This window comes from Balaenoptera ricei, chromosome 11 (assembly GCF_028023285.1).
Source record: "Balaenoptera ricei isolate mBalRic1 chromosome 11, mBalRic1.hap2, whole genome shotgun sequence".
Lineage (NCBI taxonomy): Eukaryota > Metazoa > Chordata > Mammalia > Artiodactyla > Balaenopteridae > Balaenoptera > Balaenoptera ricei.
Window position 1 is genome coordinate 76,084,206 of NC_082649.1, and position 12,282 is coordinate 76,096,487.

Below are 12,282 nucleotides of genomic sequence, written 5' to 3' on the forward strand. Positions count from 1 at the left end.
GCCATTCAAGATTAACATATTCACAGTTTACAGGGATTAGGATGTGGACATTTGGGGGGCATTAGTCTGCCTACTATTACTGTAAGTGAAGGAACTGGGACTCAAACAGGGCTAACAGTATAGATATGGTCAGTGAGGCATTGTGGTATTGGAGGAAGGGTAGACATATAGATGAGCTGAGCATAAGAGTTCAGAAATGGACACACACAAGTATGGCCGAGTTTTGACAAAGGAGCAAAATGGAAGAAGGATAGCCTTTTTAATAAAAGGTGTTGAAATAATTGGACATCTTTAGGCAAAAAAATGAATCCTGACCTAAACCTCTCATCTTGTACAACAATTAACTCAAAATGGATTATAGATCTGAACGTAAAATGTAAAACTATAAAACTTTTAGAAGAAAATAGAGAAGAAACTCTTTGTGACCTAGGCTAGGGCAAAGAGATGTTAGATGTGCCACCAAAAGCACAATTCATAAAAAGAAAAAATTTGAAAAATTGGACTTCATCAAAATTAAAAGCTTTGTTCTATAAAAGTCCCAGGTAAGGGATGAAAAGACAAGCTAAAAAATGGGGAAAACATTTGCAAGTCGCATATCTGACAAAGGACTTGTATCCAGAATATATAGAGAACTTAAAAAAAAATTAATTAATTAATTAATTTTTGTCTGTGTTGGGTCTTTGTTGCTGCACGTGGGCTTTGTCTAGTTGCAGCGAGTGGGGACTACTCTTTGTTGCAGTACACGGGCTTCTCACTGTGGTGGTTTCTCTTGTTGCGGAGCACGGGCTCTAGGTGTGTGGGGATCAGTAGTTGTGGCTCGCGGGCTCTAGACCACAGCCTCAGTAGTTGCGGTGCACAGGCTTAGTTGCTCCGCAGGATGTGGGATCTTCCCAGACCAGGGCTCGAACCCATGTCCCCTGCATTGGCAGGCGGATTCTTAACCACTGCGCCACCAGGGAAGCCCTATAGAGAACTTTTTAAACTCAAAAGAAACAAATAATCCCATTAGAAAATGGACCAAGGACTTGAACAGACATTTCAATAAATGGGGATACAGATAGCAAATAGACACACGAATATATGTTCAATATTATTGGCCATAAAATACAAATTAAAACCATGATGAGATACCATGACATATCTATTGGAATGGCTACGATAAAAAATCCTGACGTATTAAGTGCTGACAAGGATGCAGAGAAAGTGGATCACTAGTACACACCTGCTGCCAATGAAAATGGTATAGTCAGTCTGTAAAACTGTAGCAGTTTCTTATAAAGTCAAGTATACGTTTACCTTGCAACCTAGCAATTGCACTCCTGGATATTTATCCCAGGGAAATGAAAACATTATGTTCCCACAAAATCCATATACAAATGTTTATAGCAGCTTTATTTATAATAGCCCCAAATTGGAGGTTGCCTTCATCACGTGAATGACTAAACAAATGGTCTTAAATCCACACAATAGAATATTACTCAACAGTAAAAAGAAATGAACTGTTGACACACGCAACAGCTTGGATGGATCTCAAAGATATGATGCTGAGTGAAAAAAAGTCAACCTCAACCGTTACATATATTCACATTTATATAACACTCTGAAAATGACAAAATGATAGTGATGGTTGCCAGGGGGTAGGAGTGGTGGAGGGTGTGACTATAAAGGGAGAAGCTGAGGGAGTTTCTTTGTGGTGGTGGAACAGTTCTGTATCCTGATTGTAGTGGTGGTGGCACGAAGCTATACATGTGATAAAATTTCATAAATCTATACACCAAAAAGAAAAAAAGCAAGTAAAAACTGGTGGAATCCAAATAATAGTTTAGTTAATAGTGTTGTATCAACTTGTTGATAATGTGGTTATTTTACATGTTATCATTAAGCCGTGTGAAGTGTACATAGGAACTCTCTGTGCTATTTTTATAATTTCTTGTATTAATTTTTTCTTCAAATAAAAAGTAAGCCAACAAACAAAACTCCAAAACAAAACACCCTGGCTTTTCTCACTCCACATCTGAGCTATGTCTAGGTAGCACTGATACTCCCTATCTCATGCTTTCTTACTTGCCTTTGCCATGAAATCTGAACTGAAAAAGAGAGTAAACCAACATTTTGGATAAAACGGTGTTTCCCAAAGGGCACTAATTCAGCAGGATTTCATGTTAGGCAAGAATAAATATTCTGTGTCCAGGAATATTTGGGAAATCCCGGGTTAGCTAGGTTTCCTTACTGAGAGACTCCTTTGTAGGACAGGGACATACGCTGCAGATCTCCAAGAGGGGACTATAGCAAATAGCAATTCTCTAAATTTTTTGTTCATAGAATTTTTTTTTCCTCCTCTGAGTATCTCAAGGGACTATGGATTTGTGTAGTTGAGAAACATTGAGCTAAAGCATTCATCAGAGAAGAGAAGAGCAAGGAGTGTGGAATCATTTTCATCTTGGAGCCAGGCATCTGGCTTCAGGCATTGGATCCTCCCAGCCCTTTGTCATGTAGTGAGTATAACTTATAGGAGATGTGTAGGAAAGAAAGGGGGTCAATCTTCATCGTGTGAAGGGTCTGAGTTTTATTTTTGATTTTCCATTTTGAGCAGAGAACTTGGAGAGAATTCTTTCTCCCCTTCTCCATTCCTCCATTCTTAGGGTTGGAGGCTCCATTCCCCATCTGATGGTGGAACTGGATGAAATAGAGAAGGACCAACAATGCACTCTAGAAGCTGAATGTGAGGGGCTGGGTCTTTGGGAAAGAGAGGTGGAGGGTCATGAGGAAGCAGATCCAGGAGGGCTATTTCCTGATGACTATAGGGTTGGCCATGTGGTGATCCTAAGTTTCTAAAGACACCTACTCGTGTGGAGAAAAGGGAGCCCTCCTACACAGCTGGTAAGAATGCAATAAAATGTATTACTTCACACATGCCTTTGATAAGGAATTCAGGAGTGACTTAAGTGGTTCTAGGTCATGGTCCCTCATGATGTTGCAGTCTCCTGAAGGTTTGTTTGGGGCGGGATGATCTGATTCCAAGACGGCTCACTCGCTTGGCTGCCCCATACATGTTGGTGGTTGGTATGACATTTCAGTTCTTCACCATGTAGACTTCTCATAAGGCTGCTTGAGTGTTCTCACAACATGGCAGCTTGTTTCTTCCAGAACAAGTGATCCAAGAGAGAGCAAGGCAGAAACTGCAACGTCATTTATGATGTAGTCTTGCATGTTATGCCCTATCATTTCTGCAATATCCTATTCGTTACGCATGTCAGCCCTATTCAGCCCTATTCAGTGTGGGAGGGGACTTGACTACACATGGCATCAATTCCAGCATGAAAGAATCATTGGGGGCCATCATGAAGGCTGGCTACAAAAACCTATAAGAGAATATGTTAAAAAAAAAAAAACAACCTATAACAGAAAGAAATTACTGAAAGAACAGCCTTAAATGGATGATAAGAGTTCTCAAATGGCTGAGTGATCATTTTCTAGAGGCTGTACCGCTCTTCCTTTCCACAAGAAGTGGCATAATACTGGGGTCACAATTTGCTCATTCTTTCAACAGGTATTTATTGAGCACCTACTGTGTGCCATCAGTTTGCTTAGGACCTCTGTAGAGGGAGCCCTGCAAGAGAAGCGTATCCCAGGAGCACAGCTTCAGAAACCAGACACACAAGCCCAGGAAGAAATATCACCTTGATTCACGACCAGATATGCATATTTACCATTCATCCTAATCATTCTTTTAAGTAGGGGTTCCAAGTAATCATACTAACCTGGACAGCACACTTCTCTCCTTTGTCTGTTTGTTGGATAATGACTTCATTTCACCTGCTCTGCTTAAATGGATTGACTCCCCTCTCCCGCCCCTCTCTCTGGTCATAATTCTTTCTGTTCCCATTTCAGTTGGAGACAGGTGCCCTCCAAACTACACTCCCCACATTTATCAAAGCTAAATAGCTTCCTGCTGCCTTCACCCATATTTCTAAAAGCAAGCTCTTCTTACTTTACACAGAGAGCCTAACCTGAGCAGGAAACTTGATTAATGCACAACTTACTTCTTCCTTCAGGTTATTTATGTCTCAGTCAAAATTCCCGGTTGCCAGCGAGAAACGGACTCGCCATCTTCAGCATAAAGGAATGGATTAGAAGGACATGAGAGTTCTCAGAATGGAGAAGTGGTTTGAAAACTAAGCTTAGGAGATGGGTGAGAACTAAGGGCTTTCTGAAGGGCCAGGCAGCAGGGGTAATGTGGTCAGTGTGCACTATGGTCACTGTGATAACACACCTTCCAGGGCTCCTCCTGTCCTGACTTCACAGCCTTAAGATTCAAAATCTTGGGAAACAGCATCCATTTGGCTTGACCAAGGCCAACACTGGCCCCAGGCTTCAAAGGTGGGAAGAAGCAAGACCTGACCCATTTTGTCTTTCAAAAAAAAAAAAAAAGTATTTCAACACATTTACTAATTCTCTAAATAGCTCTGGTTGATTTGTCACCATGCTCTTCAAATGGAAGCTCTCCATTGCTCAATGAGGAGTCGATTACTGCACCGTCCTTAGGATCCAACCAAGGCTTGTATTTTCCATTAACAAGCCCTCCGAAATGGCAAACACTCTCAAGAAGTGTTTCAGTTGGATATTCTGTTAATTTACTAATAATCATCTTCTAATACCATCTATTACAGAAAATTAGATGAATGTAGCATGAGCAGAAAAATATTGATTGCCACCCTCTGAATTTTTAATATGAGTGTTTGATTTATAAATTAAACCATTTCATTAATTGCAGTAGCAAGGCAGTCTCTCAATTCAAGCTATGGTGCTGAGGATCACTGTGACTTTCTCATCAGCAATATTAGGTAATAATTATTCATTAACATGAGTTTCGTCCGTGGTCCAGGTTGTGTGTCCTGCTGTAGCAAAGAGCCTCAAGCTTGCTGGGTTTGTAGTTATCTTTCTATGGCCCATCCCTGATCTTTCATTCTCAATCTACTTGCCCATTTTGGCCAAATGAGGATCTTCCACAGGTTGACCTCTACCTTCCCCAGGATCGTATAACCTCATTCAGAAAAGTATTTGGTTCTTGTTGGATCAAAGGGCCTCTGATTGTCCAAGTGTCTATCCCCCCAAACCTAGCCCCAGCTTGATATGTAGCAGAGGCACAATTAGTTACTTGTTGAATGTTTGAAAGAATAAGTGAACAAATACTATTTTCCAAGCATCTTCCACAGTGATTATCATGTTCCATCTTTTGAAACACTCCCAGAAGTGGAGAAAATATAGCCTTGTTGATCAGAAGCTCAGGTTCTGGAGTCAGACAGCATCTTATCTTTGCTATATACTAGCTATGTGGTCCTCTGTTTCTTCATCAATAAAATGGGAATAATCAGACTCCCTATCTCACAGGGTTTACTTTGTGGTTGCCCTGTGTGGAGGGCAGGACCAGCCTCCCCCAGCCCAAAATTGTTTCAGATGGGAGTGTCTGGGCTTTCTTATCGGCTTGCCCAGAGGGGGACAAAGGGAAACGGGAATGGTCGGGGCTTGAAAGCTGTCAGTGGTCAAACATAAAAAATGGAGTCTGACTCTTCATTATAGGACTGTGGTGAGAAAATATCTGCTTAAAGCACTGAGCATAGTGGAGGGCTATAGTGTTTCATAAATGGATTATTAATGCAATGATGGTTTAATCCTTCTAAGAAGCTTTTGCATCTGTTATCTCATTTTCTCTTTATATCAACCCAAGCAATTGAGAGACCTGGTCAGAAGAAGTAGGTCTGGTACAATGGAAGCATTCAACAAGTGATAGCTGTTAACCTCAGCATCTCCATTCCCGTCATTATCACCAGCTTTACTATCGTCACCATCGCCACCATCACCACCATCATCATCATCACCATAGTTACTGCCACATCATCATCAGCAGCACCACCAACACAATGATCAGCATCATGACCACCAGCGCCCCCATCGTTATCACCAGCAGAAGCAGCATCATCACTATCTCCATCATCATCATCACCGTCATCATCAGATTTCTCTTAGATTATCTACTTTCTTAGGTCGCAGAAGTATATTTTCTCTGTTGTTGCAGACCAAATGACATGAGCTATTAGTAACAACAACAACAAAACACAGGCTCACCCGGCTTAAAAATAATTAGTGTCTCAATTAGCAAGAAGTCCAAGAAGGGTGATTCTTGGGGGCTCAAAGACATCGTTAAAGACCCTGGTTCTTTTCTCCTCTGCCGTCAGCATTGCATTACCGGGTTCTCAGGTGGTTCACAAGGTGAAGCTGCAGGATCATCAACATCCACACACAGAAATGTGTGTTTCGGTAGAAACAGATTATCCTCTTTAACGTGGGTGGGCCTCATCCAATCAATTGAAGGCCTTAATAGAATAAAGCTGAACCTCCTCTGAGCAGGAAGGAATTCTGCCAGCAGACTGCCTTTGGACTTGAACTGCAACTCTTCCCTGAGTCTCTAGCCTGCCAATATACCCTGCAAGTTTTGAACTTACCAAGCCTCTGCAGCTGCATCATTCAATTCCTTGTAATAAATCTCTCCCTCTCTCTATACATGCTTCTTGTTGGTTCTCTTTTTCTAGAGAACTCTGACTAATACTTTGGGTCAAGTCTGAATCTTCTTTTGTGGGCAGGGGGTGAGGATAGTCTTAGAGCACATTAACAGTTAATTTTGATGACGGCACAGGTAGAAAGATTCTGGAAACTGCATTTTGTTTCCTGTAGCTGCAGGTCAGATTTACTGCCCTGAGCAGATTCCTTCCTGGGTAGACACTGAACATGCAGCCAGCTACGTAGAACACCAGAGACACTGGGTCCTTCCTACTCCTTGTGTCCCTAACCCAGTGATAACCCCTGAGGGCCCAATCTTGGCTCTAGATCAGTGGTTCTCAATACAGGTGATTGTGTCCCCTGGGGACATTTGGCAAAGTCTGCAGACATTTTGGTTAGCACAACTGGGAAGCAGGTGATGTGACTGCTATCTCTCTAGGAGGTAAAGGTCAGGGATGGGGCTAAGCATCCTACAAGGCACAGGACAGTCCCATAGCCACCCCCTGACAAAGAACTGTCTGGCCCAAATGTCAACTGTGTCAAGATTGAGAAACTCTGATCTAGATAATTAACTAATAAATAAAGCAGGCCTTCCTTTCAACTCTTATCTTCCAAGCGATGGCTGTTCTCTCTCTCTTTCTGTCTCTGTCTCTCCCCTTCCTGCCTTCCTTGCTCTCTCTCTCCTCTCTGTCCCTGTCTCTGTGTGTCTCTGTGTCTCTGTGTCTGTCTGTCTCTCTCTCTCACAAACACACAGTCTCTTTTTGTAGTGTTACTTTATAAGCTGAGAGAATTATGACAGAGACAGAAAAGACAGCATTTATTTCACTGCATCTCTGTCCTCTAACACCTCAGCGCTCACAGCTCTGAGCCTCTGGTGCCCCAGCATAAAATTTGTGAGATTTAAACGTATACTAGGAGATGCCTTGTAAAACATACAGAATATGATCTGACAACCTTCCTTCCCAATGCCCTACTCCACACAAAATCTCCAAGCAGTAATTCAGTTTCAGGGCTTTTCTCCTCTTAAAAGAGGTGTGTGACGCCACCCAGGCCCTGTACTGAAGCGCGGTCTTGTAGTCAACACTGGGCATTTCCTTCTCTGGGTAACGGATTTTATTTAGCCAAAAATGAGCATTAAAGCGATTTTAAGGAGACACCATTGTTTTTAATGGTGGTTTTGTTTGCCTTGGAAAATATGAGACGTTGCTGCATAATGATAATAACCACTAACTTTGGGTTTATTCCGGGGTTAATGGATTATTATAATGCTGAGGAAAATTATTTTCCAATAAATGTTAAATTTCATTTTTTCTGCGCCTCCTCTCTCTTTGCCACATGTTCAGTGTTTTCTTCTTCTGCTTTAAAAATGTGTAGATCCCAGATAAATGGGCTGACAAAGCCTGCTGTGTTTTCTTTACCATTTCTGATTCTTGAAAAAAAATCCCATGTTAATTTTTAGTTTGCATTAGGGAAAAGGAATGGTATTCAGTATCTTTCCTTAATAGGAGAAGTTTGGTGACCTTTTCTTAATAGAAGTTCCATTTCTGTGAGGCTCACATGCATCAAAAATTGGCCATTTCCAAAAAGCACATGAAAAGATGCTCGACATTGCTAATTATCAGAGAAATGCAAATCAAAACTACCATGAGGTATCACCTCACACTGGTCAGAATGGCCATCATCAAAAAGTCTACAAACAATAAATGCTGGAGAGGGTGTGGAGAAAAGGGAATCCTCCTATACTGCTGGTGGGAATGTAAATTGGTACAACCACTATGGAGAACAGTATGGAGGTTCCTTAAAAAACTAAAAATAGAACTACTGTATGATCCAGCAATCCCACTCCCAGGCACATATCCAGAGAAAACCATAATTTGACAAGATACATGCATCCCAATGTTCACAGCAGCACTATTTACAATAGCCAAGACATGGAAACATCCTAAAGGTCCATCGACAAGAGTAATGGATAAAGAAGATGTGGCACATATATATAATGGAATATTACTCAGCCACAAAAAAGAATGAAATAATGCCATTTGCAGCAACATGGATGGACCTAGAGACTATCATACTAAGTGAAGTAAGTCAGACAGAGAAAGACAAATATCATATGATATCACTCATAAGTGGAATCTAATTTAAAAAAATAATATAAATGAACTTATTTACAACAAAGAAATAGACTCACAGATTTCAAAAACAAACTTATGGTTACCAAAGGGGAAGCATGCTGGGAGTGGGGAGGGATAAATTAGCGCTTGGGATTAACATACACACACTACTATATATAAAATAGATAACCAACAAGGACCTACTGTATAGGACAGGGAATAATTCTACTCAATATTCTGTAATAACCTAAATGGGAAAAGAATCTGAAAGAGAATGAATATATGTATAACTGAATAACTCTGCTGTACACCTGAAACTAAGACAACATTGTAAATCAACTATACTTCAACAACAACAACAACAAAAACCTGTAGTTTATATGCCTATTTTTTCGGGGGAATTCCACCTTCTTCACATGCTTTGAGCCAGATTTCTATGCTAAAGATGTTACCTGCAATTAAATTAGTTGTGTTTTAACTTTTCATTTATTTTACCTTAATTCTAGATGTCATTTTATAAATGCTAGATCTACCACTTCCTAGCTCTCGGACTTGGAGCAAAACACTTAACCTCTGCAAAGCCTCAGTTCTCTCATCTCTAAAAAGGGCCTAATAATAGAACCAACCTCACAGGGTTGTTACTAAGATTCAAGGCACATGTAAAGTTTATATTAGCATTCAGTAATTGTCAGCTATTATTATTGTTACTATTTTGGAATATAAGTGGTAACCTTGAGAGCACTTTAGCTACATAGACAAGCTGGGCAATACTTCACCCTTCAAGATGGTCATATTATTCCCCTGATGTTGATTTATTTGTGAAGAGGTCAGGCCTGTGGTCCGATGGATCCACTAGTGTGATTACTACTTAGACCCTGCTCAAGGGGAAGATCTGGTGAAGATTCATGAAGGTTTTGGTTTGTTTTATAAAAAAATGTCTACATGTCTATTATTTTAATAAAAATCTGAATGATAAAAAAAATCGGCCATTTCCACAGAATTCTCACGTTCAACCGATGGATTGTAATGGCTTTGTTCACCAATGTCGATCCTTTCTAATTCATGGATTACTCGTTGCAAGGGCAGGGAAGGAATCTCTTGAGCTGCTGGGACTGCTTTAGAAGGGCTTTCGGCACCAGCCAGATCTCCCCGTCACATTGGCTACGGGTTCTGGGTGGTGGCTTACGGTTTTCAAAATGGGTTTGAGGAAATACTCAGCGTTCTGCATGATTTCTCCCCCTTACCCAGTGCCTCCCCTGCTTCCCTATGTGAGGCGAATCGCCGAATGCTTCTGTGGAACAGTCAGGGGCCTAAAAGTCAACTCCTAGGATGAAATCACCAACACTCATTCAGGGAATGACTGCTGAGCACCGGCTACGGTCAGGTCTGACGTCCCAGAGACACAAGGGCCCCGACCCCAAGATCACCGTCTTGACAAACTCTCTTTAGCCCTAGGGTGCTGAGCTAACACTAAAGACGGGAATGCCGAACGTGGCTCAGAGCACCAGAGGTCTTACCCAGTTTACCCAGTATCCAAATTCACCGACAATTTTAAGAACATAAGTTCTCACCAGTTACGAGCGGAGCCAGGAGAGGCCGGGGACCACCAGTGTCGTCCCCAGACCCCCTCTTGCTACAGTAGAATTCTCCTCTTCCAGATTAAACGAACGAACTATCTAAGCAATGCCAGCTGGGGCAAAGCTTACCTGTTAGAGAGCCGTTCTGGTCACAAAGCATTTCCGTGTTATACTCCAGTAAGTTCAAAGGGTAGTGACATCTTCCAGCAGGCCAAGCCCCATAAATCCACAGATTCCACATTTGTTTGCCATAAGTAACCCAGACACCTCAGGTACATCCTGCTGAAAGCCCTTCATGGGTGAGGACCCTCTCCTTGTAAATATCACCAGTGTTTTCCAGAAGGTCAGTCAGAAGCACGTTTGCCAGGGGGTTTGATTATGCTTTCCTTTCTGTCTCGAGGTGTCTCTTGAATTGGGAGAGGCAGGAGAGCGAGTCCTGCTCACGGGTCCGTCCCAGGTGCCCCCACTGACGAGCAGCATTTGCTGCAGGTGGATGTGGAGGGGGCGGGGGCGGGCGGGCCGCAGGTGTGTGGCTCCCAGCATCTCTGAACAAGCCGGTCCTGCTCATGGGAGGCCTTGAGGGAGCAGTGCGTGGTCAGAGTCATGACTGGGTGTGGGCGAGAAGAGACTCAAACCAGCGTCCCCGGGCTCCAGGGCTTTGCACTCATACGCTGGTATATGTCACTGGTTACAAGTTCAGACTCTGGAGTGAAAAAAACAGGTGTTCTCCACTCCTCACCAGGTTCTTAATCTTGATCTTGCCCAGGCTCCCGAGCCTGTAGAAATCCATAAAGGGGAAGGACATTGCCAGTCCCTGTGTTTCCAGGGCTTACTCTGGGCCAGTTGCTGGGCTGGGTGCTTCATACCTACTACCTGATCTAATACTCCCCATGGCCCTGGGGCAAGGTGGGGTCCAAATGTTATCCTCATTTTGCAGACAGGGAAACTGAGGCCCAGGGAGGTTAAGTGACTCACCCACGGCCACGTATCTTAAGTATGCGGAGGGCGTAGTCAAAGCCAGACACACTCTTGACCGGGGTGATTCAGCCACGCACCTGGTTTGATGAGAGGGACTGCCTTTGCCAGAGCGGCTTCATCAAGGACCCCAGCAGCCATCTCCAGCCCCTCTTTCTCCCTGAAGTCAACAGGATGAGTTTTCACGTGGCTACTCTTCGTTTCCTGTCCGACGGAGTGTGAATGGCTGTTATAAATAAAAGGCAAGGTTTGTCAAGCAAATTGAAGGCAAAACAATGTAAAGTGTAAGCAAAGAGTTGAGAGTGGATTTTTCATGTAAGGCCACTGTGTTGAAGCAACATTAATACCAGTTTGCTGGCAAAAATCCATGTTTGTCCGACGGCCACCTAACACATGGCGCCACTCCTTAGTGGGATCAGGTAGCGCTAAGAGCAGCCTGGTGAAAATGGAACAGGCTCTGGCCTCCAAACCTGTCAGGACCCCTGTGACCTTAGCCCAGTGCCTTTACCTGCCCCCCTCCCCTCCGCAGGCCTCTGTTTCTCTACCTGTTGGATGAGATGGCCCCTGAGCAGGCTGGCCAAGTCCCACCAGCTCTGACCTGCTATGTGGCCATTTCCTCCATTGGCCCCTCAGTAGCATCTGATAGCGTTTTGGGAACACAGGTGTCTCACAAAGATTACAGGGAGTGGCTCTATTTTTTTGGATTCTTGATCCCACTTGGGAATCTAATGAAAACTACAGATCCTCTTCCCGGCAAAATCTACTTATAGGCAACATTTGACTTACAGTTTCAGGAGATTCCTAGAACCTTCCCCCAGTGCTCATGGATTTCAGGTTAAGAAACACTAGTGTTAGGCAACTGTATGCATGCAATTTGAATATAGAAGCACAAAGAATTGGGTTCAGAAATGCAATGCAGGGGACTTCCTTGGTGGTACAGTGGTTAAGAATCTGCTTGCCAATGCAGGGGACATGGGTTCAAGCCCTGGTCCGGGAAGATCCCACATGCCGCGGAGCAACTGAGCTCGTGCACCACAACTACTGAGCCTGCACTCTAG

At 43.0% G+C, this 12,282-nt stretch overlaps 1 protein-coding gene across 1 annotated transcript in view; it reads right to left on the reverse strand.

Annotated features, from left to right (window-relative positions):
• Positions 1–11,369: 11,369 nt before the first annotated feature.
• The window catches only part of CFAP20DC (CFAP20 domain containing), a 291,020-nt gene continuing 290,107 nt past the window's right edge, over positions 11,370–12,282 (reverse strand). The window contains exon 17 of the mRNA XM_059940068.1: positions 11,370–11,450. Coding sequence (XP_059796051.1) covers positions 11,407–11,450 — 44 coding nt within the window. The 3' untranslated portion in view covers positions 11,370–11,406. The remainder of the gene's footprint in view (positions 11,451–12,282) is intronic.